The sequence below is a fragment of the Pteropus vampyrus genome, unplaced genomic scaffold (genome assembly GCF_000151845.1).
Source record: "Pteropus vampyrus isolate Shadow unplaced genomic scaffold, Pvam_2.0 Scaffold11, whole genome shotgun sequence".
NCBI lineage: Eukaryota > Metazoa > Chordata > Mammalia > Chiroptera > Pteropodidae > Pteropus > Pteropus vampyrus.
In genome coordinates this window covers 6,472,056-6,499,205 of record NW_011888792.1, presented here as the reverse complement: position 1 = coordinate 6,499,205, position 27,150 = coordinate 6,472,056, and the positions used below count along the sequence as shown (strand labels likewise).

Below are 27,150 nucleotides of genomic sequence, written 5' to 3'. Positions count from 1 at the left end.
ATATTTGTCATTGATAAACAGGATAAGCTTCCTAAGCCAACTTCCTCTTATCCCTGTAAATGTATATTTATTCTTGCTTTACTGTGATCTTGTCCTCGCCACATAGTATTTACAAACAAAAAGATTACATGAAAATGTAAGTTCTTAGCATAGCTGTCTCTATATAATGTTAACAAGCCATTCACTTATGTTGTTTCAATATTTATGCAGGTTTCTGATTTCTGTGACAATTCACATCAATGTCGCCTGCCTCCAGAAGGTAGGCATCATATGTTCAACCTTCTTCTATAAGAATCATATACAAGCCTTATATATCCTTACATGTAAGTGCTTTACTAACGGTTTTTTGATAATCATAAAATGTCGACATCAGTGTGAATTAGAAAAGGGGAAAAGTTACTATATTCCACAAAAGGAAATTTGAATCATGAGGAAATTAAATAAATTTTCCAATATAGTGATTCACCAAAAACATTAAAAACAGAAATTCAGGTTTTCCAAAGCCTAAGCTATGGGTTCTTCCTCTATACTACTTCCCCTGTTAAGCACCAGGTGGATAGAAACCCAGCTACTTGCTATTACTACGTTTCTTAAAACATGTTCTGCAAAGATGTTCATTAAGCATGTAATTAAATTTAAAAGCAGAGTTAACAAAAAGTTTAATATAATAAAGACTTGTAGAAGTCCTGTACAAAATGTGCATTCTGGATTTCCAAGAACACTGGACCCAAATTATTTGTCAAAAAAGTCATACAATACCAATTCCTGTAACTGAAAATATATGACATCAAAATTTGTGAGATGTAGCAAAAACAGTCCTTAGAAATTTATAGCACTCAATGCATTAATTAGAAGAGATCTACAATCAATAATCTACACTTCCACCTTAGGAAACTAGAAAGAGAGCAAATTAAGCCCAAAGTAAACAGAAGAAACAAATTTAGATCAAAACTCAGTTTTCTTTAAAATTGAAAAAAGGAAATAAAGAGAAAAGTCAATGAAACCAAAAGCTGGTTCTTTGAGAAGAGCAATAAAATTGATAAGCCTCTAGTCAGGTTAAAAAAAAAAAAAAAAGATAAATTATTAATATCTGAAATTAAAGAGGGAACATCAAAATCTAATAAAGGAACACTATGAACAACTCTGCTCACAAGTTAGTAAACCTAGATGAAATGGACCAATTCCTTAAAAGAAAAACACAATTTGCCAAAACTCACAAAAGAACAAATAGACAATCTGAATAGACCTTTATCTATTAAAGAAATTGAATCAATAATTAACTACCTTCTAAAACAGAAAGCACCAGGCCCAGATGGGTTCACTGGTGAATTATATCAAACATTTGAGGAAGAAATTATAACAATTCTTGATTCTACTTCCTGATTCTACGAGGCCACCATTATCCTAATACCAAAACCAGACAAAGAAATTACATGAAAACTACATACCAATATCTCTCATGAACATAGATGTAAAATTCCTCAACGAAATATTAACAAATCAAATCCAACAACATATAAAAATAATTATACACCATTACAAGTGAGATTTATTCCAGGTATGCAAGGATAGTTCGACATTTGAAAATCAATTAATGTAATCCATCACATCAACAAGCTAAAAATAAATCACATGATCACATAAATAGATGCAGAGAAAACATCTGACAAAAGCCAAGATTCATTAATAATAAGAAAAAAACTCTAGAAAACATGGGAACATAGGAAACTTCCTTAACTTGATAAAGATATTACAACTTTAAAGGACTTTACATAAAACTACAACTGACATCACACTTAATGGTGAGAAACTCAGTTTTCCCACTAAGACTGGGAACAAGGCAAGGATGTCTTCTCTCACCAAGGAAAGGAAATAAAAGGAAGGAAAGAAGAAATAAAACTGTCATTGTACAGATAACACGATTGTCTATGTAGAAAATCCAAAAAGAATCGACAAAAAAATTCCTCAAACTAGCAACAGATTATAACAGGATTGCATGATACAAAGTTAATATACAAAAGCCAACAGCTTTCCGATATACCACCTACAAACAAGTAAAATTTGAAATTTAAAACACATTACCATTTATATTAGCACTCCTCCCCCAAAAATGAAACACTCAGGTATAAATCTAACAAAATATGTGTAAGACCTATATGAGGAAAACTACAAAACTCTTATGAATAAACTCAAAGAGAAGTAAATAAATGGAGAGACAATGTTCAGATGTCAATTCTTCCCAACTTGATAACATTCTGAAAGAATCCCTGTCCAAATCCCAGTAAATCATTTTGTGTGTATCAACAAACCACAGTTGACCCTTTAACAACATGGGATTGGGGCGCCAATCCTCCATGCAGACAGAAAACCATGTATAACTTTCGACTCCCCCAAATCTAATTACTAATAGCCTATTGTTGAATGGAAACCTTACCAGTAACATAAACATTTAATTAAAACATATTTCGTATTGTACCACATGCGTATTCTTACAATAAAGTTAAAGGAAAAAATGTTATTAAGAAAATCATAAAATACATTTACAATATTTATTGGAAAAAAATTCACATGAAGTGCACCTGTACATGTCAAACATGTGTTGTTTAAGGGTCAACTGTAATTCTAAAGTTTATTGGAGAAGTAAGACCCAGAACAGCCAAATCAATATGGAAGAACAACAAAGTTGGAAAACTGACACTACCTGACTTCAAGATTTACCATAAAGCCACAGTAATCGAGAGAGTGGTATTGGTGAAAGAACGGACAAATAGGTAAATGGAACAGAACAGAGATCCCAGTGATAGAGTTGACATAAATATAGTAACTTATCTTGGAGAAAGGAGAAAAGGGAATTAGAGCAAAAAGTCTTTTCAATAAATGGTGCTGAAACAAATGGACTTCCACATACCAAAAAAAAAAAGAATCTAGAAAAACACAGACCTTGTATCTCTCACAAAAATTAACTCAAAAGAGAACACAGACCTAAATGTAAAATGTAAAACTATTAAAGTCCTCGAAAATAACATAGAAGAAAAGGTGACCTTGGGTACAGTGACTTTTAGATACAACACCAAAGACGTTATTCATTTAAAAAAAAAAAAAAAGGTAAACTAGACTTCATTAAAATTTGAAATGTCTGCTCCATGATAGACAATGTCAAGGGACTGAGAAGAGTAGCCACAGATGAGAAAATATTTGCAAAAAACACATTTACCAAAGCACTGACACTTATTAGAATAACCAAAATCCAAATCACTGACATCAAATACTGGCAAGGATGTGGAGCAGTAGGAACTTCCATTCAATGCTGGTGGGAATGCAAAATGGTACAGCCACCGTGGAAGAGTTTGGGGTTTCTTAAAAACTAAGTATATTCGTGCCATGTAATACAGCAACTGTGCACCTTAGTATTTTCCCAAATGAGTCAAAACTTATATCTATACAAAACCTCCACACGTTTATAGTAGCTTTATGCATAATTGCCAAAATATGAAAGCAATGAAGATGTTCTTTAGTGAGTGAATGGATAAACTGAGGTATATCCAGACAACTGAATATTCATCCCTAAAAAGAAATAAACTAGCAAGCAGTGAAAGACATATAGGAACCATAAATATATATCAAGTGTATTTTTACCAAGTGTAAAAAACCAAACTGAAAAGTTTCATACTGTATGATTCCAACTATATGACATTTTGGAAAAGGCAAAAACTATGGAGGCAAGAAAAAGATTGCCAAGGGTTGAGGAGAGGGAAGGATAAATAGGTGGCAACTTAGAGGCAGCTATGTTAGGGTAGTAAAAGTATACTGCAGTGGTGGATACATGTCATTTTATATGTGTTAAAATCCATAAAATGTACAGCACAAAGAGGAGATCCTATCGTAGTGTAAAGCATGGACTTTGGGTGGTAATGATGTCAATGTAGGTCCATCAATTGTAACAAATATATCACTGTGTTACAGGATGTTCACAGTGGAGGAAGTTGTGCATGTGTGGGGACAGGGGATATTTGAGAATTTTCTGAACTTTCTGTTCAGTTTTGTCTTAAAATAGTTCTAAAACTAAAGTTTATTAATTAAAAAAAAAAATGAGTTGGGAAAAAAACACTACCACTCCTTTTAGGCCTATGTACAAGCACTCACCATTTTACTCAAACAGCATTTCTGTTCATTATCCATTACCTTTAACCACTGAATCCAATGCCTTTTCTAAGTACCCACCTAGCCCTTATTATTTTGAAGACATCACTGTAAAAAGACCTGAAACAAAAAGGTAAGGTGCTATGCAGAATTAACCTGCTGGCTGTTAAAGAGACTTCATAAAGTAGTAATAGCCCAGGTAACTTTTACAGGGTCTGAAACTCAGTTTCAAGTTAGTCTAGTTTCAAGAGTTGACTAGACTCAGCCCATCCACTATTACCATCGACTAATATGGAAACAACTTTTCTATTAATAACAAAAAAGAAATGCCTGCATATATATCTTACCATCTTACACTTCCCTGTAACTCTGTTAAGTAGGATGCCAAAATGTAATCATAAGGTTGTGTAATGAAGAATTCCAACGAATAAATTTCAAAGAAATTATTTAAAAAAAAAAAAAAAAAAACCTAAAAAGACCACCATTTTACAATATCATCACAGAAGAGTAGAAAAAAAAAAAAAAAAAAACCTAAAAAGACCACCATTTTACAATATCATCACAGAAGAGTAGTAATTGATTCAGGTAAAAATTATGAATACTAATGCCACTGTGTATATATTATGTATTAATTATCTTTTTTTAATGGTTATATCAGGTGGAATCCATCTAAACCAAGTTCAAACTCACATCATCAATAGGACAACTGACATCATGCACCCTTGGATATAAAGTACCAGGAACTGATGATTTATGGGATATTTCTGCCAAGAATGGAAACAATCAAACAAACACAAATTGAGACATATTCTGCAAAACAACTTTCCTGGAATCTTCAAAAATATCAATATCATAAAAGAAGAAAAGTTGGAGGAACTGTTTTCAATTAGAGGAGACTAAAGAGATATAACAATTAAATGCAATTCATTAAAATAAACAGATATAAAGGACATTACAGGAACAACTGAGGATATCTGAATATGAATATTATGTTAATGTTCAATTCATTTTATTTGGTTATGTAAGTTACTGTCATTATTCGTAGGAAATATATGATGAAGTATTTAAGAGGGAAAGGACATGATCTCTGCAACCCACAAACAGTTCAGTATAAGTAACATATATATGTATAAACACAAACAGATAAACAAATGAGGCAAAATATAAAGAAAAGGATATATGATTAGTTGGTACACTACTTTTACAACTTTTTGGCAGATTTTTCAACATAAAAACGTGTGGGGGAGTTGTTTACTGAGCAGGATATTTGGACAAAAGAATGCAGATAATCTGTATATTTAATGAAAACATATATGTAATTTAAATTGCACCAGAAACAGGTTTCATCCTTGGGCTTAAAAAAACTCACTCCCTTGAACTTAGATAATCACTGACAAGCTTACCCTTAATAAAGCTCCATTTTCTATGAGTCTACTGTAATCATGCCATTTGCTACAATCCCATTATTTAAATACATCAAAATACCAACTTCATTATTATCAGGTCTTTCTAACCAGAAAGCATCTGTGATTCATCACATACTAATTTAATTGAGATACTATGGTTTAATTCTCTGAGAAAACACTTCTTTTAAAGTTAAATAAGACTGTTATCACTGCTTGAGAAGAAACAATTATTTTAGTCCTTATATACCACCTCTAGTAATGTCTCAACTGTGTTCAGAAGAATGAATGAGAATTTGTCACACAATCGAGTAGGAAGAAGGGCACCCCGGACAACAGAAATAGTAATAGAGAGACAGAAAATAGAACAGCAAATTTACACAATAAACAGTATAGTACTGATGAAATGCAAAATATTGGAGAACGGGGTAAGATGGCATTGCATGTCATACTAAAGTAAGCTTTAATTTTTTTCTCAACCTACAGGTCTCAAGCCACTGGGTCAAGAAATCAATTTAGTAGGTCACAATCAGCATTTTTTAATGACCTGAAGTAGAACAGACTAAAACAGTAAATAGAGTGCATCACAGGTGGTAAAGGTAAGTTTGTTTCATTTAACTTTTGTTTCTGTTATAATGTCTGTTTATGTGAGTGTGCTGGATCACAGATACAAAACCTATTTCTTTTGGTGAAAGATGATCAAAATTAGGTTCGAAAGTCATGACTCTAGACCATGGAAATTCATGGAAGAGATTCAAGAAAGTATGATAAGAACTGTCTTTTTAAAACCATGCTTGCAGTAATAGTGTTTCGAACAGTGACAAATTCAATTAACTCAATTTCCTCATGTGAAAAAGTGTCAGCTATAATTATACTTAGGGGCTGGGAATACATACATATTTCTTTTCAGATATATATAATATACAAAAATTTAGCTCCCTATCTTTGCTAGTAAAAGAATTATTTTTTTCTTGGTATTTTCCGATAATCTCTACATTTTCTAGAGTAAACAAACATATATTAATCCTACTTAAGGGGAAAAGTGATTTTAAAAATTATACAGAATATAATATGTCCAATATACAACTAAATATTACCCGTCATGCCAAGAACCAAAACATAACTACTTGAATAAGAAAAAGACAACAGATTTCAAAACTGATAATAGATATTGGAATTAGCTAAGATTTTAAAGTAGCCATCATAAAAATTCATCATGAATTACAAAATCTCTTGAAACGAAAAGGAAAAAAAATCCAAGCCAAGCAATAGAAATTATAAAACAAACAAACAAACAAACAAACAAAAACAAATGGAAGTTATAAAACTGTGAAGAACAAAAAGGAAAAAAAATAAAACTTATTGGATGGGCTCAATAGTAGAGATTAGAGAGGTTAGAATCAGTGAACTTAAGGACAGATCAATAGAATTTAACCAATCTGAACAGGAGAAAAATAACTAAAAAGAAATTTAAAAAGTCCCAAAGAACTGTGGGACAATAACAAAAGATCCAAGTCTATATCACTGAAGTCCCATAAAGAAAAGAGAACTCAGCAGTCCCTCTTCTGAGCATCTACCCCCCAAATTTGAAAACTTTTATGTACAGATATACGCACCCTTATGTTCACTGCATCATTATTCACTGTGGCCAAGACATGAAAACAATTGAAGTGTCCTTCGATAGATGACTGGATAAAGATGTGGTACTTATATACAATGGAATATTATTTAGCCATAATAAAAGACGAAATACTATCATTTGTGAAAACGTGGATGGACCTTGAAATAGTCATGCTAAGAGAATATGCCAGACAGGAACAGTAGAGAACCACAGTATTTCACTCTTGTAGGATGTAAAACTGAAAGCAACAAATGAACAAAACAAACAAAAACTCATAGACACAGACAGCAGTTTAGTGTTTACCAGACAAAAAGTAGGGAGAGAGGAAGACTGAAAGGGGTAAAGGGGGTCAAATATATGGTGACAGAAGATTTGACTTTCGGTGGTATTAACATACAATGCAATACACAGAAGAAGTATTACTGAATTGAACATTTGAACCCCGTATAATGTTACTAACAAGTCACCTCCAAAAAAGTTTAAAAAAGAAAATTAAAAAAAAGAGAAAGGCAGAGTTGAAAGAGTATTAAAAAAAATAATGGCTGTAAACTTCCAAATGTGAAGAAAGACATAAACCTACAGATTCAAATGAGCAAACCACAATTAGGTAAACCCACAGAAATTACACTTTGACATATCATCATTACACATCTGAATACAAACACAAAGAAAAAATCTTGAAAGCAACCACAAAGAAAGGATGCATTACTTATAGGAGAACAGCAATTCGAATGCCAGCAGATTTCTCATCTGAAACTACAAAGGTCAGAAGTAATAAAAATTTTTTTCAAGTGCTGTAAAAGAAAAGAACTGTCAGTCATGAATTCTATATCTAACAAAATTATCTTTCAGAAATTAAGGGGATATAAAGACAAGCTGGCAAAAGATAAATAAGGATACATCTCACTAGCAGAAGTATCCTTCAAGAAAGTTCTTCGAATGATAAAAGTAATCTTGGAACATCAGGAAAGAAAAAGGAACAATGTAAAAAGCAAAAGTGTGTAAAAACAAGAGACTCAGTAGACTACCTTTCTACTCAAGAGCTTTTAAAATCATAGCTGATGAATAAGATAAAAATTTCCAGGTCAATAAAAAAAGGTAAGTAGGAGTACATCAAAATTAAAAACTTCTGTACATCAAAAGACACAATGAAGAGTGAAAAGGCAACCCATGGAATGAGAGATAGTGTTTGCAAACCTTTTATTTGAAAAGAAATTGATATTCAGAATATACCAAAAAACTACAACTCAACAACAAAAAACAACCTGGTTAATAAATGGGCAAAGAATCTGAACAGACATTTTCTCTAAAGAAGATACACAGATGGCAAATAAGTATATGGAAAGATGCTCAACACCACTATTCATTAGGTACATGCAAGTGAAAACCACAATGAGATACTAATTCATAACCATTAGGACAGATATTATTAAAAATAAAAAAAACAACAAAGTGATGGTTGAGAATGTAGAGCAACTGGAACCCTCATGCATTGCTAGTGAGACTGAAAAATGGTGTAGCTGCTATCGAAAATGGTACAGCAATTCCCCAAAAACTTAAACACATAATTACCATATGATCCAGTAATTCCACTTTTTGGTATAATCCCAAGAACAAAAGCAGAGACTTGAACAGATATCTGTATACCATGTTTAAGCAGTATTATTCACATAAGCCAAAAGATGGAAGCAAACCATATGTCCGCTGATGGATAAAAGAACAAAAATGTAGGATAAGGCCAGAATAGTAGTCAGCCTTAAAAAAAAAAAAATTTCAACAAATGCTACAACATACATGAAACTTGAAGACGTTACGCTAAATGATGTCAGTCACAAAATGACAAAAATTTGCATGGTTCTACTTAGGAGGTATCTGAAGTAGTCAAATTCATAGAGACAGAAAGTAAAATGGAGGCTGCCAGGAGCTGGAAAACAGGGGACTGGTGAGTTAGTGTTTAAGGGGTACAGAGTTTCAGTTGAGGAAGATAGAAAAAAAGTCTTGAGATGGATGGTGGTAATGGTTGCACAACAAAATGAAGTACTTTATGCAACACAATTGTACACATAAAAATGGTTAAAGTGGTAAATTTTATGCCATGTATATTTTACCACAATTAAAAAATATATATCCACATCATCTGATGACCTGATCAATGTATACATAGCACAACAGAAATATTCAAGACAATATTTACACAGTGAGAGGGTAAAGGGATTTAAATGGAAGGATTTCCACACTTCACTCAAACTGATAAAATGTTTATACAATAGGCTATGGTAAATTACATATGTATATTTTAAAATCTTAGAAAACCACTAAGAAAACTCTATAGAGTGTTATATTTAAAAACCACTATAGATAAGTCAAGATGAAATCCTAACAATTGTTCAAGTAACTCACAGGAAGGTGAGAAATAGAAACAGAACAGGAAACAAAAGATAAAATGGCAGACTTAAGTTCTAACATATCAATAATTACTGTAAATGTAAGTAGTTGAAATACACCAAATAAAGGTAGAAACTGGTAGTGTGGAATTAAAAAAAAAAGAAAAGAAGACCCAATTATAAGCTGTCTAACCTACTGAAAATAAAACATATGAAAAGTGAAAGGATAGAAAAAAGTGCATTTAAACAAAGTAAAAGCAGGAGTGGCTACATTAATATTAGACAGACTTTAGAGCAAAGACAATTGCTAGAGACAAGAGAGGGACACTATAATAGTGATAAAAGGATTAGTACACCAGGAATACAATTCTAAATGTGTACACACAAATATAGAGCTGAAAAGAGAAACAGACAAATTTAGTTATAGTTAGGAGCTTTCAAGCCTCCCCTCTCAGAGACACACAGAAATAAACAGAAAATCAGCAGAGACTGAGAGCTCTAAACAACACAATCAATTAAAAGAATCTAACTGATAGAGAACACTCCACCATTAAAACAGTAGAATACACATTTTTTAAAGCATCCATGGAACACTCAACAAGACAGATTATATTCTGAGCCATAAAACAAAGGTCGACAAATTTAAAAGTATTGAAATCGTAAGTGTATGTTCCCTGACCATAACGACTCTTAACTAGAAATCAATAACAGAAACAATTGGAAATTAAACTACATGCTTCTAAATAATCCATGGGTCAAAAAGTAAGTCTCAAAGTAAAGTTAAAAAAGAAATGAAATTGAATGAAAATGAAAAGATAACATAAAAAAAGTAAGCTACAGCTAAAACAGTACTAATTAGAAAAGGTATAGCATTAAATGCTTACATTATGAAATAGAAAAGGTCCCAAATATAACATTAAATTACTATCAAGAAAAATGGGAGCAAAATAAACCCAAAACAATCAGGAGGGGAAAATTTTTTTAAAAAGAGCAAAAATCAATGAAATTAAAAATAAAACCACAGATAAAATTCAATGAAACAAGTTAATCTTTTGAAAAAATTAATAAAACTGACCAATCTTTAGCAAGACTGACAAAACAAAAAGGAGACTATACTAATTACCAGTATCAGGAATAAAAGATTATATCCTTGAATATTTTACAACTGTTAAAAGGGTAATTATGGAATGATGTAAACAAGTTTATGCTCATAAATGAGACAAATCAGAAGAAATGAATTCCTCAAAAGCCACATACTTCGAAAATTCAAAAAATAAAATATGTATAACCCTATAACCACTGAAAAATGAGTTTGTAATTTAAAGTCTGCAAAAAAAGAAATCTCAGGCTGAGACGTTTCCACTAGAAAATTCTACCAAATATTTAAAAAGAATTAAAGAGATATTTCACTAACTCTTCCAAAGAATAGACAAGAATGGAGCATGCCCTACCTCATATTATGAGGCCAGTATTAACCAAATACTAAAATGAGACAAAGACATCACAAGAAAGCTAACCACCAATATCGCTCATGAACTTATACACAAAAATCTTCTACATCTCAGCAACCTAAATCAGCAATGTTTGAAAAGCACTACACACCATAACCAAGTGGGATTTATTCTAGATATGTAAGGCTGGTTCAACATTAAAAAAAAAAAAAAAAAAAATCAGTGTAATCTACTCTATCGACGAGCTAAAGAAAAAAAATCATACAATCATATAAATTGACTCATAAAAAGAAAAAAATCCAGCATCCATTCATGATAAAAACTCACAGTAAATTAGGAAGAAAGGGTGAGATACCTTAACTTGATAAAAAGTATCTATCTACAGCCCCCACTCAACAAAAAGGCCTACAGTTAACATCATACTTAACAGTAAAATACTAAATACTTCCCACCTAAGACAAATAACACAGTAAGGATGTCTGCTACCACTACACTCCTTTACTATAATACTAGAAGTTCTAGTCACTGCAATAAAACATGAAAAAGAAATAAGACAGATTAGAAAGAAATAAAGCTGTCCCTATTTGCAGCTGACATAATGTCTATGTAGAAAATCCCCAGGTATCTGTAAAAAAAGCCTCTTAGAACTAAAGGTTAGCAAGGTTGCAGGATATAAGACCAACATACAAAAGTCAATGGCATTTCTATATATTAACAATGAATATGTGGAAAATGAAATTAAAAATGTAATAACATTGACAAACTAGAGGGTCTTTCTAATTACTAGGTAGGATGTTGCCCGATTCACAAATCACTGAATAAAGCCAACTATATCTTCAAATTAAAAAATAAATAAATAAAAAATAACATTTACAAAATTGCTCCAAACAACAACAAAAAACTAAGTATAACAACAGGTATACAGAACTGATTAAAGAAATCAAAGAAGACCTAAATAAATGGAGACATATACCATATCAATATGCTAAAGATATCAATTCTCTCCAAACTGATCTATGGGTTTAATGCAATTCCTATGAAAATCTCAGTTTTTGCATACATGGACAAGCTTGTTGTAAAATTTATGTGTAAAATCACAAGACTTAGAATAGCTAAAAACATACTGAAAAGTGAGAGGAATCACCCTACCTGACACTGAGGCTTGCTACATAGCTAGTCTATGTAGAGTATGATATTAGCAGATGGAGACATATAGATTGATGGATCACAATAAAGAACCAAGAAGTAAATACGCACAAATGTGGTCAATTGATTTTTGACAAAAGTGCAAAAGCAATTCAATGGAAGAAAGATATTTGCCTTTTCAATAAATGCTGCTGGAGCAATTGGTTATCCGCAGGCAATATGAACCTTAATTTAAATTTCATATCTTTTATAAAAATAAAATCAAAATGAATCATGAACTTATCTGTAAAACATAAAACTATAAAAGTTTCAGAAGTAATTATAGGAGAAAAATCTTTGAGAACTAGGCTAGATGAAGAGTTTACACTTCTTTCCAAAAGCACTACCTAGAAAAAAAAATGTTAATAAATTAAGCCTCTTCAAAGTTAAAACTGTTGTTCCATGAAAGACCCTGTTAAAAGAAAAAGACAAGCTACAAAATAGGAAAAATACTTGCATACCACATATCGAATGGGCAAATATTTAGAATATAAAAAGAACTCTCAAAACTCAACAACAAAAAAATCTTATTAGAAAACAAGCAAAAGATATAAACAGAGATTTCACCAAAGAAGATACACAGATAGCAAATCAAAACATGAAAAGATTTTCAACATCATAAGCAGAGAAATACAAATTAAAACCAAAAAAGAGTGATACTCTAGATATCTATAAGAATAGTTAAAATAAAAAATGGTGACAATATAAAATGCTGGTGTGGATACAGAGAATCAGAATCACTCATACATTGCTGGTGAGAATGTAAAAGGATACAGCCACTCTAGAAAACAGTGGGTTTTTTACATAATTGAACATGTACTTCCCATGCAATCCAGCAACGATACTCTTGGGCATTTATCTGACAGAAATGAAAATTTATGTTCACACAAAAACATAAACATGATTGTTCATCAGAGTTTTTTCTCATAATCACTCAAAATGAGAAGAACCCAAAAGGCAAATGGTTAGACTATAGTATATCCATACCATGGAATACTACTCATAGATACATACAACAAACTGGATGAATCTTGAGGAATCATGTTGAATAAACGCTAACTCCAAAAGGTTACATACTATGTAATTCCATTTATATAACCTTTTTGAAATGACAAAACGATAAACAGTTTAGTGGTTGCCAGGGGTCAGAAATGGTAGGAAATAAATGAATGAGGACCCTGGTTCTCAAGTACAGACATGCATTCGATATGGTCCCAAATCATCCAAAGCCATTTTTAAAGATGCAAAGTTTCCCAAGGTATCAGTCAGCTTGGGCTACCATAACAAAATACCAGTATGAATGGCTTAAACAACAGAAATTTATTTTCTCACAGTTCTGGAGGCTGATTTCAAGATTAAGGTGCCAGGAGAGTTGGTTTCTAGTGAAGCCCTTCTCCTTGGCTTCATTCTCACTGTGAATGAAGATGGCCACATGCTCACCATGAACTCATGTGTCCTTTTCTCTGTGCATATGCACTCCTGAAATGTCTTCCTCTTCTTATTAAGAACACCAGTACTACTGGATTATGGACCTACCCATATGACCTTGTTTAACATTAATTACCTCCTTAAGGGCCCTGTCTCCATATATAGCCACATTACGGGTTAGAGTTTCAACCTATGGATTTGGGGGGGGGGGGGCGGCACACAATTCAGTCCATAATACCCAGTGACAAGAACAGGACAGCCCTGAAGTATTTTAATTTTGTATGGGCACACATATATATGTATTGAATGTACTGGAAGCGGGGCAAGGTAAAGGAAAAAGTATAGTTTCTGCAACTCCCCCCAAAAGTTGTAAATCAAATATATCTGAAAAATTATGAGAACTGGATTCTGCCCTGTTCTATCACTACCCAGCTGTGTGGTCTTAATTAAGCAAGCCAACAACCTGAGTCTGCTCCTGCACATAGGCAATGAGTTTCCTCTATCACTAAAATACTATGTATCTGTGCATATCACTCTTATGATTTTAACAGCAAACACCATGCTACAAAAGCTAATCAAACTTCCTATAAATCTTTAATACAAAGGATTACAATATGAGATTTCAATATCATTCTTTCACATACTTTCATTCTTTCAATTCTTTCACAACTATCCTTGAGAAAGGTATCTGTACAATGTGTCTACGTATTTTATCATCTTATTTCTCTATCATTAATGGTTCTTTTTGCAACTAGAATGTATACTCCTTTATATTTCTTCTTGTCTCCCATAATGTCACTGTTTTACTCACAAAATCACACAATCACTGAAACATCTAAAATCATACCCCAAATATTGTTGAGATGTGATTAGACATATGGAGAAGTTAATCAGTAAATTGTATGATGACAACTATTTTTAACTTAGCCCACAACTGAAATGTACTGCAGGCAATTTCAAGATAACACACCTACCTTCCATTCAAACAAAAAATATGAAACCAATATCCACACTCAATATCTTTAGTTTAAAATTAAGATAATGGTGATAAGAAGCAAAATCTATTGCGGGGATATTTGAATTATTTAATGAAAGACAATTTACCAAACTAAGCCTAAAGAAAGAACTTCTAAGTACCTGCCTTTTCTCTCACCTCCTCCCTCATCACTAGCACTCTAGTATTAATCTGATATTACATGCAAATGAATATATGAGGTAGGCTATAACTTTGGTGCCCCTAAGAAATCTCACCCCTCAGTATTAATGCCTTTGTACAATCCCTCCCATACTAAATCTGGACTGGGTCATCTGATTAGCATTGGCTATTGGGACATTAGCACATGCAAAGAACATAAGAGGCTTAAGTGTTGAGAGAGAGGGGCTGTCTTCTTGGAATGCTCCTTCATGGAACCCAGCTGCCATGCTGTGAAGAAGCTCAAGCTAATGAAGAAGAGAGGCTACAGGGAGAGGAAGGAAGTGGAGAAGATATGCCCAGCTATCCACCAGCTGTTCCAGCCATCCCAGTTGAGGCACGAGACTTATAAGTTAAGAAGCCAACAGATGACACATGGAACAGTCCCCATCAAGCCCTGCCCAAATTTTAAAATCAAGAGCAAATAAATATTGTTTTAGCAACTAAGTTTTGGAGTGAAGCAATACATAAAACAATGTAAACCAGTCAGAACAGTCCCTGTTAGGTAGTAAGAAACCAAGAAATATCAGCAGTAGTAACTGTTATTGTTAATAATCATTATAAGTCCCCTCTACCCCAAGATATTGTTTTGAGTATTTAAGATGCTCTTAAGATATTTTCTCATTTCCCTAACAGCCAGTAAAGAGATAACAGCAAAACAACCTTAAAGGCCTATTCTTCCTTTTTCCCTTTTTCTCCCTAATTTACTGCTGTATTCTCTCCTTTTTTTTTTTTTTTGCTTTTTGGTTTTTTTGTTTTTGTCTTTATCAATAATGTTTGACTGGTTTACAATGATTCAGACCAATTCTAGTCTTTTGTTGTGCTCTATATTCTCAGTAACTACAGGCACCCCCTTTAACCTCCCTCCAGACCACAGGTAAGTAATTAAAAAGTTCAGCAGGACAGACTCTTCACTAGGGCCAAAATTTTTACTCATTTAATTCATAAATCTTTATTACCTGATAGAATTATTAGGCAAAAGGCACAGGAACCAATAATCTCTTATTCAGAAAATAAACTAAGCAGCAGGGAAAACATACCTGGCTACTTTTCCTCAGACTTTACTGATCCAAATTACATAAATTCCTTATTCTTTTAACCCCTATGACCCTCTGCTCACACTTTACTCATGATATTTATCTTAATCTAGGCCAAATTATAATAATTGGTTTACCTAGCTTTCTACTATATCTAAAACTTTCAAAAGAGAGACTCATTGAGAAAAGAGGCATCTTACTCAGTGTTGTAATCCCTTAAATTAAGCATCTACGACATTGCTCTACTTCTCATTCTAATATGTACAAAATCTGGGTCCTGGTCAGCAACCACTCTGTCCATAACTAATCTTTGCAATTCTCACCCCCATGTTTAGTAAGAAATAATGACTCACCCACAGTTATAGTGCAAACAGTAACAAAGTTAATGAACATGTCCTAACATTAACAATTATTTGACTTAAGAATGATTTTATTTTTGTAGAGACAGTAAGATGAGTTTTAAGGGGGGAAAAAAAAGTATTTATATTCCTTGTTTCTTTTTCCTTCAAGTTTCAGGCTTGGGTGCCTGTATAATATTAGGTCCAAGGTAAGATCTAGGCCAGATGTCAGGCAAATAGTATCAAAGGCAAAGCAAGCCTGGTAGAGACTACAGCAAAATAGAGAACTCAGAACTTAATCTACAAGGGACAACACTACTGAGGTCTAGCAAGGTACTCTCAAGCGAGAACAGCAACCTGTGATTTCTCAGTCGATGCTAGAAATTGAGACTTCTTAAATGTCAAATTTTCCAATTTTTAAATGGTAACAACTAATTACTATATGTTCCAAATATAATAAGAGCAAGCAATATTTATATATCTGTGGATGGGACTGAACCCAAAGGCCTCCTGTACTGCAGGCTCATAGTGAAAAATCTACATATATAACTGAAGACAGAGTAAAGGAACAATATTCTTTTTCTATCATCTCTCATCTGTAGGAAAGAGAGAAAAAAAGGTACAAGAACCATGACAGGCAGCTCCATAAAATTACAGGGAGTACCAGTGACTCCTTTAATTTATAACTTTCTCTCTCTTGAAAAAGAAATTTGTTAGCAGTTTTAGATAGACATTTGTAGCATAAAAATATATGGGGGGAATTTCTTTTTAAAATTTTTTCAAAACTTGTCAAAAAGGAAAATGTTCAAATAAATGTAATAATGGAAACAAGGTACAAAATACTAACAGCATTAACGTATTTGCACTGGTGGATCTACATATTGTCTCTTGACTCTCTTGTAATGAACAGCACCAAACTACCTGGTTACAAAATTGAACTATGTAACCAGAGAGCCCTAGTTTAATAAATTGCTGTAGACTAAATCCTATGACGCAAACCTCCTTAATACCATGTTATTGATAACTAAGACAGCCAGTCACCAGTAATCAAATATTAATTTAGTCCAAAAACATTTCTTCAATACATTTACGAAAGATTTGACATTACTTAACCAAGTCATTAATGCCTTTTCCTTTCATTTACAAAAGGAATTTCATAGAAAACACTTGAATTTCATCTCTAAATCTGCTTAACTTGATGGAAGCCTTTATGAAGTTCAAATAAAATTTTTAATATAAGTAATCATTGAAGACAGGCCTTTGGAGTTCAATACATTCTCTAAAATAGCTATTAGTAAGGAATCCCTATACCAATAGAATTAGTAGGCAATTTAATAACAATAAAATTATATTGTTATTTTGGGAGACTATTTATTGAACACTTACTGTGTGGCATTGTTCTAAATATGTTCAGGATTCTCATTAAACCTTAAAAATGACCATATTATGGAGGTACCATTATTATCCCCATTTTACAGATGGGGACACTGACCTTTCCAAGATCACACAGCTAGTAAGTGGTAGAGTCAGGATTCCAACCCAGATCTTGTCTAACTTCAGAATTTGCACGCTTAACCACTACACTTTATTGCCTCCAGTGACTTTGGGTTGATATCTAAGATAAAGAAAAGAGGGAAATTTGTACTTCTCAGTGGCAAATTTAAAAAAAAACATACTAGAAATGAAGGATACTTTTTAGAAATAGAACAAATTTCATATACATAGTCAAATATTTTTATTCTCAAATACACATAATAATGAAAATCTCATACAATGGACTCCTCACAAACACTAGTAAGCGTACTTATTCGTTTACTAGTAAAAATTTAATGGGAATGCTCTGTATTTTCTGCTCAATTTTGCTATGAACTTAAAACTGCTCTATAAAATATATTCTATTAAAAAATTTTTTAACTACAATATACTAAATATGCTTAATTTAATTCAGCTATTAACTGGCATAAGACTAAATTCTTCAGAATGAAAAGCTGTACTTTATTATAATCACAGTGCTAAGTATGTGGTGGGCACTTTATATTATAAACTGATTTTTTCAAACAGGCTCGTATAAACTGTGTAAAATTCTCATTTTTAACACTCAGAACACCTTCGAAAAGTCTGTAATACATAGACATGACAGGCTGATATAAAATTAGACAAAGAAAACTGAATTCATATTGAACAATATAAAGAAATATAACACCCCTATACCATGGCTGACAAGACTACTTTTCCACCTAAATATCAAAAGATGTAGCTTTAAGTCAAAAAATGGATTAGTATTAAAGAATCTTTTCCCAATTCATTTAAGTCCTTTCTAAATCCTCCAAATCTTATCCAAAAAAATAAATAATATTTGCAAGTGTCCAGAGTGATTGTTAACATAGGAACCACATCTTTTTTCCTCTGATATTCACCAAGGTTGTTGAAATTCTAAAGGTCAAAGACAGATGTGAGAGATCTATAAAACAAGTTATGCCTACTATCACCTCTACCCATCAACATTTTCCTCTCATCAATGTCCACTTTTATATAGAAATACAAACCTAAGTTCACTTACGAGAAGAACAAGTAGAAGGTACTAACTTTATACAGAAAAGTCATTTGTTCTATATATTCTGCAGAAGAGTGTCAAAATTAACTTAGAAACAGAATACTGTACTGGCCACCAACAAAAAGTGTTGATGGGAAGTACACCACTCATCTTGTTTTACACATCAATATTGTACTTACAAAGTCTCAACTATAAAAGAATGGCACTAAATATTAATAAATGGGAAGTCTATGGCACAAGTTACAAGTTAGTATTTGCAGTGCGACCAAAACAAAGCATTCTTACCAAGATATGTTTCAAATGGTATCAGTACAACACTCATTCAAAAACTTGTATTCAAAGCTTCTCACTAATCATCTAACTTCAACAGGGAACACACACAGGTTAATACTATAAAAGACTATTACTGCTTTGGTGTAAGCTCAGCTGAATGCTAGGACGCCACCTCAATTTGGAAGGTGCAGAACCATATCTGGTTCTCACCTGATATACATTTTCCCATGCTTCCCATCTTAAAAACTTTACATCTTCCCAGAGAAGCAATAAATATACAAAGACTCCACAGAGTATGCCTGTAGGGAAGATAGTCAAATTAAATCCCCACGTGTGGAACCTGAAGCTTCAAAACTTTTCAGAACATATCACAGCTGACAGGATGAGTACATGTTCCCACTTCTTTCCAAAAGCCAGCTTCCCCAATCCCTGAACAGCGGTCTTGACTTACTGGTTAGTTGGAGGAGCGGTCAGCGGGATGGCCACCTCTTCCTCCTCGTATTCTGGTCCATCCAGAGAGTCACCTTCGTCCACGGTTCCCAGGCCCCCGCTCAAAGGGGGCAGTTGAGGAGGCGGCGGTGGCAGAGGAGGGAATCCGCCGCCTGCCCCGAAGGTTTCAGCAGGCGACGAAGTGGTCCCCCTGGTGAGAGCCATCTCCCCGCCAGGTCCGGCGACTGCAGCACCAGCCACGCCAGCAACAGCACCTCCCCCTGACAGTCCGGCTCCCCCCAGTGCTCCCGCCACAGAGCCGGTTCCTAAGAACCCTGACCCCAAAGCGGCTCCGCCACCCAGAGTCCCGGCCACGCCGGCCTCTGCCAGCCCAGAATAAGGGACGGCTGCCACAGGCAGGGCCGCGGGTATCTTCACGCGACACACTGCGGGATAGGCACTGGAGCCCGCGGCCGCGCCGCCTCCTGCTGCCCCAGCGGTCACCGGGCCGCCCTCCTCACTGCCGGCCTCGGCCGCCATCATGTTGAAGTCCGCTCTACTCTGCCTTATCCTCCCCGCCCGGGAGCCCCGGGGGCCGCAAGGCCCGGGCTCCCAGCCGCCCCACCCAGGCGCGTCCCCCCTTCAGCTCCCCAGGCAGAGGAAACAACAACAAAAGGAGAGCCTGCCGCCGCGCCCCCTCCTCGGGCCACAGCCCAGGCTCCCGAGCTGCCCGGGTTACGGGAAGCGAAGTGGGCAAAAAACCCCACGCCTGCACAAATGCCGCCCAAACCTTCACCTTATACACCCACACTCACGCACACACATGTACAGAAGCGAAAAACTTCCTGGCTGCACTAAAGAGGAAAGGAAGCACAAGGGAAGCGGCTGGGCCGGCTGCTGCTCCTTTCAGCCACCAGCGCTGCCGCTGCCACCGCTCCTTTACCACCCCAGTTCCGGCCACCCCCACCGCAGCCACCGCCGGTGCCGCTGCTGGGGCTGGGGCCACTGCAGCCGCTTCATCCTCCACGGGGCTGGAGATGGGAGGGGTGGAGAAAAAAGAGGAAGGGGGGCGGGGTAGTGGGGAAACCGACTGAACTGCTCCCAACCTGGAGCTCTCGGTGAAACCGACGAGAGAAAGGAAGGCGGGGCGCGGGAGGAGGAGCGGAGGGAAGGAAGGGCGGGGAAGGAGGCGGGAGAGCGCGCTTCTGCGCAGGCGCCTACGCGGCGTCGGGGCGCGGGGAGTGGGCCTGGAGGGAGGAAAAGGAAGAGTCGGGAAGGAAGGAAGCGGCGGGGACGCGCGACGCGCAGCAGTGCTCACTGTCTCTCCGGTTCGAGCGCGGACGCTTCTCTCATCCGTGTTGCCAGCACCTTCCTCACTGGGCTTTGTTTGATGGGAGGAAGAGAGGAGGACTGGGTACCTAAGCCAGCTGCCGCTCAGCACCTGAAAACTGGAGAGACGAGAGGGATGAGGAGCCGTAGAGAGGAAGGAAAGAGGCAAAGGAAAGGAATATGCTGCGAAGCAGGTTTCTTGCTTCTCGACCGGTAGAAAAGGCTCCCGTAGCCGGCGGCGGGGAAACCTAACGGCCGAAGCCCCGAGTAGCGGGGTGGGGATAGGTTGCAGACCGCTTCGAAGGTTGAGGCAGTACTATTAATGTTTCCATTTTCGTTGCATAATATAAATCACCATATGACTTGCAAACTAAAAAATAAAATGAAATAAAAACACTAGGTTCTGAATTGAGAAGAAAACGAAATGGATACAGGGAGGTCGCGGGGGGAGGGCTAAGAATTTTAATAATGGTTAAATAATGAAATAATGGTTGAATAATAATGGTTGTGAAGTCACGTTTTGTTCACTGACCCCCCCCTCCACCTCTTAGACACAGACACACCTGTGTCACTGCAAGTCTGTTGGGTACTAATGAGGTGCAGAGAGGAGGGGTGCCTTATATGACACCAATCAATGAACTTTTGTCCTCGTCTATGAGAAAAAGATAGCAGAGCATGCTCCACAATTCATATGTGATGCACAGAACACCTTCAACAGGCAAATGTGAAAAAGGTCCCATAGTGCCAGTTTTGTATTGGTTCAAAAATTACAGTAAACTGAAATCTTACCCTTAACATAGCCAAAGAGATGGGTTTTGTTTGTCTTTAATACTGTAATACATATAGACACATGCATACAGAAAGGTGGAGGAATCATCCCCTTTGTTTGAAATTAAAGTATAGGCAATTTGCCTTTTGGGTTCATATGTTGTTCTTATAGTTTAAATTCTCGCAGGAAGAATCATACATTAAATACCATTAAATATTGACCTTTGAGGTCAATATTTTCTCTGATAAGGATCATCAAACCAACATAAGAGTACATTGGAGATGGGAAGAGGCTGAAATAGAAGCCCAGGAAAAAAGGAAAAGACTACTAAAAGATGGCAATGTACACGCAAGACATTTTCCTTACTTTAGAAGTCTGCATAAGCCTATTTGCCAAATCGGTGACAAATTTGATTAAACATCCTGCAGTCTCCTTCATGGTGCTTGCCTCATGCAGTGTACCACTTGGGAGACTGAAGATGGACTAGTCCTAGGAAGGGTCTTAGACTAGCATTATCTTAAGACCTTTTTAGAGATGCAAATTCTGGGACTCCATCCCTGACCCTCTGAATGAGAAACTGCAGCAATCTATGTTTTAATGAGCCTCCAAGTTGACGCAGTTAAGAACCACTGTACTATATGCTAATCAGGAAGGAGGTATGTAATACCTAAAAATGGTTCTAAAAGAAAGAAGAATGGGTAAGAAAGCCAACTCAATATCATTCTTTAGATAGGTGGGTAAGAGATTTGGTACTGGGTTGCTAAGCTCTGTGCTGTTCTAGAAAGGAGGTTAAGAAATGAGAAAGTGCATGATGAAGCAATTCCATAATACTTAAGAGAATAATGAAGTCCTACTTATAATGGCCTACCTGAAAACACTTTTTCTTATTATTTTAAACTTAGATCCTCAGAGTTAGACGAGATCATCAAAGTACCTATGCTACCCACTGCCAACAAATTTACATGTAGCCTGTGTTTGAAAACCTGTGCGTTAGCATCTCAATCCTTCAATACTTCTACCCCAATTACCACCAACAGCCTTTGAATGCAGGAGGTGGGACTGGCAGGTTATCACCAGCTCTTGGGTATCATTGATTTCTTTAAGTGCTCACACACCATCTATATGCTGCCTGAGATTCCAGTACAGGCTCACTACTCTAATTTGCAGAATTACCTCCAATTCCCTTTTTGAAAATTCTTTACCAATTAAAAGCCAACATTTAATGAAGTCCAACACCAATTAGATACTAAGTCATACTGTTTTCTAGTTACTTTTAAAACTATACTGCATATACAACCTGCGGTCTATCCTACAGCCTAGCCCAGTGCTAGGCATCCTTGCCAACTACTTTGAACAGATCGTCATCCTTTTAACAAATAGGATTAGATCAGCTCACATCTTTGCACATCACATCTTTGCACATCAATTGCTTAACTAGGAAGAAAGACCTACTATGTCTATTTGGAAATCAACCAAACACAAATAACTTATATTAAATCTTACAGGTAATTGTTCCGTCCTTTTCATCTTAAAAGATTACCACATATTTTTGATGAGGTATTTTCAAATATGTTACATACTCTTTTTATTAGACAGATCTAGGCTTTGATCTTTACTCTTTCTTGTGTACATCCTTAGTCTCAAATCAGTCATCTATCGTCAGTGATTTTTTATTTTTTCCAAAAGGGTTAAATGTTTTTACTTTCTTTATTTTTGTCTATTGCCTTTTTTCTTTTTCTACACACACCTTAACATTCTGCCCTTCCCTCATTCATGGTTTTTCTGCTAATTTCTCTCTTAATTTCTACTTCTGTGTTTGTCTTTTCTTCTAAGCCCCTGAATTTCCTGACATAGTTATACTAGTTGAAGTTTCATGAGTCAAAAACAATTAAAAAAAAAAAAACTATGAAATATCTATGCGGAAAAAGGCATTACAGAGATTCTGCAGGAATTGGTGTTAGGTGTGGTGTTATGTAACATAAATTAACAAAGGGAAGTAAACAGTCTGTTAATTAAATTCACAGATAATATTAACAGGGAAGTACTGAGAAATATAACAATATACAAAAGAAAAGAGGAAAATTCCAAATAGCTTTTACCTTCAATAAAACAATCTTTAATATCTGTAATTTTAGTAAAGTTACTCCAGATAGTGAATTAAATATAGTAGTTAATGAAGAATAAATAATCAAAAATGCTCATCAAATACTTGTAGATGAAAATAATCTGAACATGTAAATAAAAAAATGAATTTGCCTCATTCTGATTTTATTGGTAACCCAAATATAAATGTAATACATTCCAAAATATTTTTGCAGTTTTGATACCTCAGTGTGAAAGGTAATTCTGAGTCAGTAATACAATTTTTAGAGAACCTCAAGGGGTTTAGAGCAAATATATGAGTAGCTTCTAAGGGGAAGACTAAGCAAGAAGTGATAAAGAGTTTGCAGCTGTGTTTGAAGAACTCCAAATTGTGTTTCATGCCCTACTTAATATACAAATAGTCTTCTAAGTTTATCTAGATAGTGTCAAAAGGTTTTATTAACTCGAAAATTTGAAAGAAAGCCTTTACTCTTAACCCTTAATATCCCTACTATGTTTGTTGACCTCATCTTAAAATCCTCAAGATCACAAATTTCCTTATTAGGGATATATTTTGAGGAAATAACATTCAAGAGGTACAGGTTAAAGGAAATTATTTTTGATGAAAAATAGCTTCATGGAGATTACAGTATGTGGTGTAAAAACTGAATTAGATTTATGAAAATTATAAACACCATGGAGAAATTAAACAACAATATGAACTTTGAGGCTGTAAAATAAACTTCAAGTAAAATTATCAGGACCCTCTTGAAATATCTAAACTTATAAATGGTTAAAGGAGTTTAAAGCAGTTGGATATAAATATCCCTTCTACCGAAAGAGGAAGAGTTTAAAAACTGTCTTTAAAATTATTTAGTTTATCCTTATTCTTCTATATTTATTTTGCTGATTTTTCCTTATTTTTTATCAAAAAATTTCTCCATCATTTCTAACCTGTTTTTCTTTGCCTACTATTTTCCTGTGACCAAGAACATTTCTTTCTTTTCTGTGCCTTGATTCCTTTACATGATAGTGCTCCATGGCAGAAGTAAAAGCAAGTATAATAGTTTCAGGGCAAGGGAAATGGGGGAGTCATGGTGAGTAGGCCTCCAGTCCATAGTTTTCTCATAATTACATTGCCATTCTTTGAGTATGTCAGCAACAACTTAAACATCACCTGAAACACAGTCATGGAATCCAGCTAACCTTTGACCTCTTCACCTTAGGAGTCCTGGAAAGTCTTTAATTCAGATTGCATTCTTAGATCTACCTGAGAGTCTCCTGGTAACTCTTTCAACCTCTAAATTCAGTCAGCACACTGAATACACAAGGCTCTTTTACAGTCTTTAAAATATCTATATAATGAAAGGGTTAAATGCAGCCTTGAGTTAAGTAGAAAAAATAGGGTAAAAGTTTTATGTAGATTAGATTAAATTGTGAGTAATATAACTTTACTAAACTAAAACTACTTTTATAAAATATTTCTAACTATAGTTCTCAAGTCACATGTTCCTTTAAAGAACTTCTCAATTTCACCTGTTATTTTAACACAACTTTAATATTTAACTTTCTCTTCACTCTTCATGTAATTGTTAAAATAATAATCAAATAAACCATATAGTAAAGTAGTAATTTCCAGATTTCTGAAGTTTATAGACTACTAAAGCTTCAATAAAAACTGAGACTATTTGAATTATGAATTTGCCAATTTAAAATTTTGTCAAGTGAGGAGTATTTTGTCATTGCTATTAACTATCATTTCCTACCACTCTATTTCATAAAAGGAAAGAGCATTTCAAACAGAAAGAAAGAAAAAAAAGGGGTCAGACAAGGGAGGGGGGAGAAAAGGAGGAGGAAAAAAACAGGAAAGAAAAAATTCCAGGAAAAATCTTTTGAATTACATAAATTTAGCTTCTTGAAATGTGCATTGTATGTTATATCTTTCTTTTTCATTTTTCCATGAATTTATTAAAAATTGGCATTGGTTTGCATACCAGGGATCTTATTTGGGGTCCAGAGAAGCAGACTCTGAAACTAGGACTTGAGTGTTAAGCTGTTTGTTAGGTGATCCCAGGAAATTTCAGTAGGACAATAGAGAAGGGAAGGAAGCCAATACAGGATGTGTTAATGAGCAGGTTCCTGGTAAGAGCAACAGGGGCTCAGTCCCATTGGGGAGCTCTGAGAGATAGCACAGAAACCACCTGATAGTTGTCACACCTGAGAGACAAAGAAACTGGTTTTTATTCATAAGCTTCCATTTGTCACTTTTTTGAGGGCTGGTCCTGGAAGAATCTCTTCCCCAACACTTCCAGACTGCCTTGTGTGCAGGCTGGGCATCTCCCATGGAGAGAGAAAGCCTTCAGGTACAAAGTTACTGGTGTTTGCAGTGAAAGGCTATTGCATGCACAGAACAGGTAAGTGTAAGAGGTATGGGCTTGGCACTGACAGTCACATATTTCTGTTAAATATTGGTACTTTGGAATGTTACTTGTTATACTTGAGCCATTTTATATTTAATATATTTTATTCTGTGACCTACTAAGGCTATTTAGCACAAATGGTTATGGAGTTCATTCAGTGTTAATCAGTGTGGCTAGATGAGAACTCATCATTTCTCAGTTGAGCATATTATCACCTGAGCAGTGCTGACCAGAGGGCAAGATTTTCTAAGAGTATTTATTACTTGATTCCAAATATATTTCCTGTCTTTTTTTTAACATGTATTTTGAGCTATTTAATATAATAGAAGCAAAAGTGATTATGCATTGGGCATAAAATAGCTTATTGACAACCAATGGGAAAGAGTCAAGAAAAACTATCATGAATATTACAAGAGCATTTTTGAAAAAATAATTTGACAATATTTTATTTTACTAAAAGTGGTCCAAAAGTCATGCCTTGTATTTGTAGAAAATTTTAAAGTTGTCAAAATGCTTTCTTGTCAATTGTCTCTTTCACAACTCTGACAGATCTGTAAGCTCTTGAGTTCCAAAGGTGTGGTCAATTCACCTCAAAGTGATGAAGATTTATAATAAGGATTCCTGGGGAAGTATCATAGAACAAGAAAACTATCCCACAGTAAAATGTCTAGTCTCATAGGAAAGCGTAATATCTTTTATTGTTCAGGATCCAGAAGCAGCTCTAGGTAACTAACAGGCATGCTTGTGGTCATGTCTGAAGAATGAGGACTATGTTATTATCTCCTTCAGTGGCGGCACTATTCTCATGACTCAAGGGATCTGTCACTACTTTGTCCTGTTTCTCTGCTCAACATAGCCACTGCTTCCATTGATTCTGACTCTACCTCCGGTACCAACCACCCCTCTTTCCACATCTCTCTACCTCATGATTCTTGCTTACCTGTGGTTTCTATTACTTCTTTGTTTTCACTTACAAATGTTTATGAAGAACCAGAGAAACAATGGTGAGTGAAAATATGCATGGTCTTTGTTCTCATGGTCAAAAAAAGGCATGCATTTAATCGACTAACCACATGAATGAATGCAGCATTTAACACTAAGATAAATTATATTAG

General features: G+C 35.1%; 2 protein-coding genes across 2 annotated transcripts in view; both read right to left on the bottom strand.

Annotated features, from left to right (window-relative positions):
* Positions 1-20,417, bottom strand: part of RASA1 (RAS p21 protein activator 1) — a 102,642-nt gene extending 82,225 nt beyond the window's left edge. The window contains exon 1 of the mRNA XM_011378981.2: positions 19,458-20,417. Coding sequence (XP_011377283.1) covers positions 19,458-19,978 — 521 coding nt within the window. The 5' untranslated portion in view covers positions 19,979-20,417. The remainder of the gene's footprint in view (positions 1-19,457) is intronic.
* Positions 20,247-27,150, bottom strand: part of LOC111731501 — a 404,500-nt gene continuing 397,596 nt past the window's right edge. Inside the window, exon 5 of the mRNA XM_023523163.1 lies at positions 20,247-20,876. Coding sequence (XP_023378931.1) covers positions 20,247-20,876 — 630 coding nt within the window. The remainder of the gene's footprint in view (positions 20,877-27,150) is intronic.